A 2,329-nucleotide genomic window follows, 5' to 3' on the forward strand; every position below is an offset into this window, starting at 1 on the left:
CACCAGGCCCCTGCACGCTGGTGCACCCCCCCCCGGGTTCCCCATACACCCACAATTGCTCCAGGGTGGGAGATAACATGAGCAGCACGGGCACGGGGGCTGCGGCCGCTCGGAGCCCCGGCCCAGGTGCCCGGGGTCCTTTGGGGAAGCGTGCATGGGGAAGGGGACAACCTGGGTGGTTTCCATGCGCTGCGGAGGACCTGCATCTAGAAAATGAGAGGTTGAGGGGGGGCTGGCTGCCCCTCGCCCCAAGGGTCCCTTTTGCAGAGGCCCTGAGAGCCTACCCTGGATCCCGCCGGATGGCTGGGATACCATGTGAGCAGCCGGGTGCAGCGCCCGACCAAGCTCCGCTCGCCCCACGCACAGCGGCGTGAGTCACCAGCCCTGCCCTCGGCCGAGAGGGATTCCTCCACTGTGACTCAGCCACAGCCCTGCCCAGCTTGCGCCGTCCCCCAACCGGGGGCACCCCCAGTTTGCCCAGGACCCCCCGGTGCTCCACGGGCAGGGGGAGGTGGGCTGCACGGGCAGGGGGACGGGCAGGGGCCAGCCATGCCCCGCAGGGTCAGAGAGGGGGGCTGGCTGGAAGGGGCTGGGGGTCCTGACTCCCAAGGTGCTGGCATTCCCCCCCTCCCCTCCCCCCCGCCGTGGGGTTGGGGGTTTCGGGGGGCCCCCGCCATGCTGACAGGTCTGGGGCCAAGTCCCCTCCCAGTGGAAAATCCCCGGCAGGCGTTAGGGCTGCGCGCCAACACCGTGGGCGTTGCGAGCTGGGCTGCAGCACCCTCCTTGCCGGGTGCTGCTGGCCTTGGGGTGTCCCGGCACACATGGGGCTGCCGAACTTGGCCTCATCCCCCACCCCGGCTGGGGGGCACGCAAAGCACGGGAATCAGGGTTCCCCCGAGATGGCCCGGGGTTGGGGTGGCCATGCCCTGGCCGTGCACAGATGCAGGGTTTGTAGTCCCGGGCTGCTCGAGGATCCCAGGTGGGGACATGGAGAGGGTCCCCCAGGACATGTGGCAGCAGTGTCCGCACCCTGTGCCCCAGGGAGCAGCGCAGGGTGCTGCGGGGCCAGTGGGGTGCTGGGTGGCCATGGTGTCTGCTGACACCTCGTGGTGGCTCTGTCAGCCCCAGGGAGCGCTGGGATGGGCGCGATCGCCAGCTCAGGGCACCCCATGGCTGCCTGGGTGACGGGGGACAGGGCAGACCCCTCCCTTGGTCCCCCGCGTCCCCTCGGTGCCCCCATGCTGCGGGGCAGCCCATGAGAAGGCAGAGCCTCAGCCGCACCCCCACTGCTCCTCCAAAACTTTATTGCTGCAATAAATAACCAGGGTGGTGTCGCCCGGGTGGGACCGCGCCGCTCCCTGAGCCCGAAGGCCCAGAGCACCAGGCAGCGCGGGCAGGTCAGACCCTTCACCAGCTTGGGCAGGGGGAAAGGCACCCTTGTCCCAAGAAGACCCCCCCAACTTTGAGAGGGAACTCCATGGGGAGAGGGAGTCCCGGTCACGATGGGGTTTCTGCCAGCGGGGCCGTGCCCCAGAGGTCTGAGAACAGACAGAATTCATGTCCTAGATGAGGGGATGCCTCTCCCTTTGCTCCTTGCCTAGCAAGGGCAGGGCTTGCGGGAGAGTGTGAGGGCAGGGATGTGGTGGCATGGGGCAAGGAGGAGCCCCCCGAGGCTGTGATGGCCTCGCACCCCCCAGCTCCCACCCACTGGGTCTTCCCCGCCCCCATCGCACCCTGGCATGGCTCGGCCCGCAAAGCCGTGGGAGACCGGGGTGTCCCCGGGGGGCAAGCTGGGGCTCGGGGCGGTGCTCGGCAGCAGGAGAGGCGAGAAGCGGGGAGCCGAGGAGAAGCTGGGGCTGAGCCCAGGATGGGGGTGGGGGCTGAGCCCGGAGAGGGGGGTCCGGATGCAGCCGGCTACTTGGTGTGCTTGGTGCTCTGCTCCTGCTGGCGGATGATTTGGGCGATGGGGCTGGCGATGCCGCCTATCAAGGTCCAGTACTCCTCGAAGCTGATGCGCCCGTCTTTGTTCTCATCCAGGTCGCAGATGAGCTTGTCGGCCGCTCGACGGTTCCCGGTGTCCTGGGGGAGAGAGAGAGCGGAGCCGCTCACACCTGGGGCGGCGGGGAAAGGGGGGTGGCAGGGGGGGGGGGCCCCCCCGTGGAAGTGGGGGGAGCCAGTCCCCTGGCCCCGCGCGCCCCGGCCTCACCGTCAGCATGTGGTTGAGCTCGCAGCTCAGCATCTTGCGGAAATCCTTCTTGCTGATGCGCCGCGGCTTCTTGCAGCAGCAGTGGCGGCTGGAGTATTTGTCAAAGTTGGTCACCAGCACCTG

General features: G+C 68.7%; 2 protein-coding genes across 2 annotated transcripts in view; both read right to left on the bottom strand.

Annotated features, from left to right (window-relative positions):
- LOC104122943 (protein S100-A4-like) overlaps positions 1-1,728 on the bottom strand; it is an 8,114-nt gene extending 6,386 nt beyond the window's left edge. Inside the window, exon 1 of the mRNA XM_009635136.1 lies at positions 1,705-1,728. Coding sequence (XP_009633431.1) covers positions 1,705-1,728 — 24 coding nt within the window. The remainder of the gene's footprint in view (positions 1-1,704) is intronic.
- Positions 1,729-1,914: 186 nt separating this feature from the next.
- The window catches only part of S100A16 (S100 calcium binding protein A16), an 8,143-nt gene continuing 7,728 nt past the window's right edge, over positions 1,915-2,329 (bottom strand). The window contains exons 3-4 of the mRNA XM_035890480.1: positions 2,207-2,326; positions 1,915-2,079 (exon numbers count right to left, since the gene is read on the bottom strand). Of these exons, the coding sequence (XP_035746373.1) occupies positions 1,915-2,079; positions 2,207-2,326 (285 nt within the window). The remainder of the gene's footprint in view (positions 2,080-2,206; positions 2,327-2,329) is intronic.

Source organism: Egretta garzetta, unplaced genomic scaffold (genome assembly GCF_000687185.1).
Source record: "Egretta garzetta isolate BGI_Z169 unplaced genomic scaffold, ASM68718v1 scaffold350, whole genome shotgun sequence".
Taxonomy (NCBI): domain Eukaryota; kingdom Metazoa; phylum Chordata; class Aves; order Pelecaniformes; family Ardeidae; genus Egretta; species Egretta garzetta.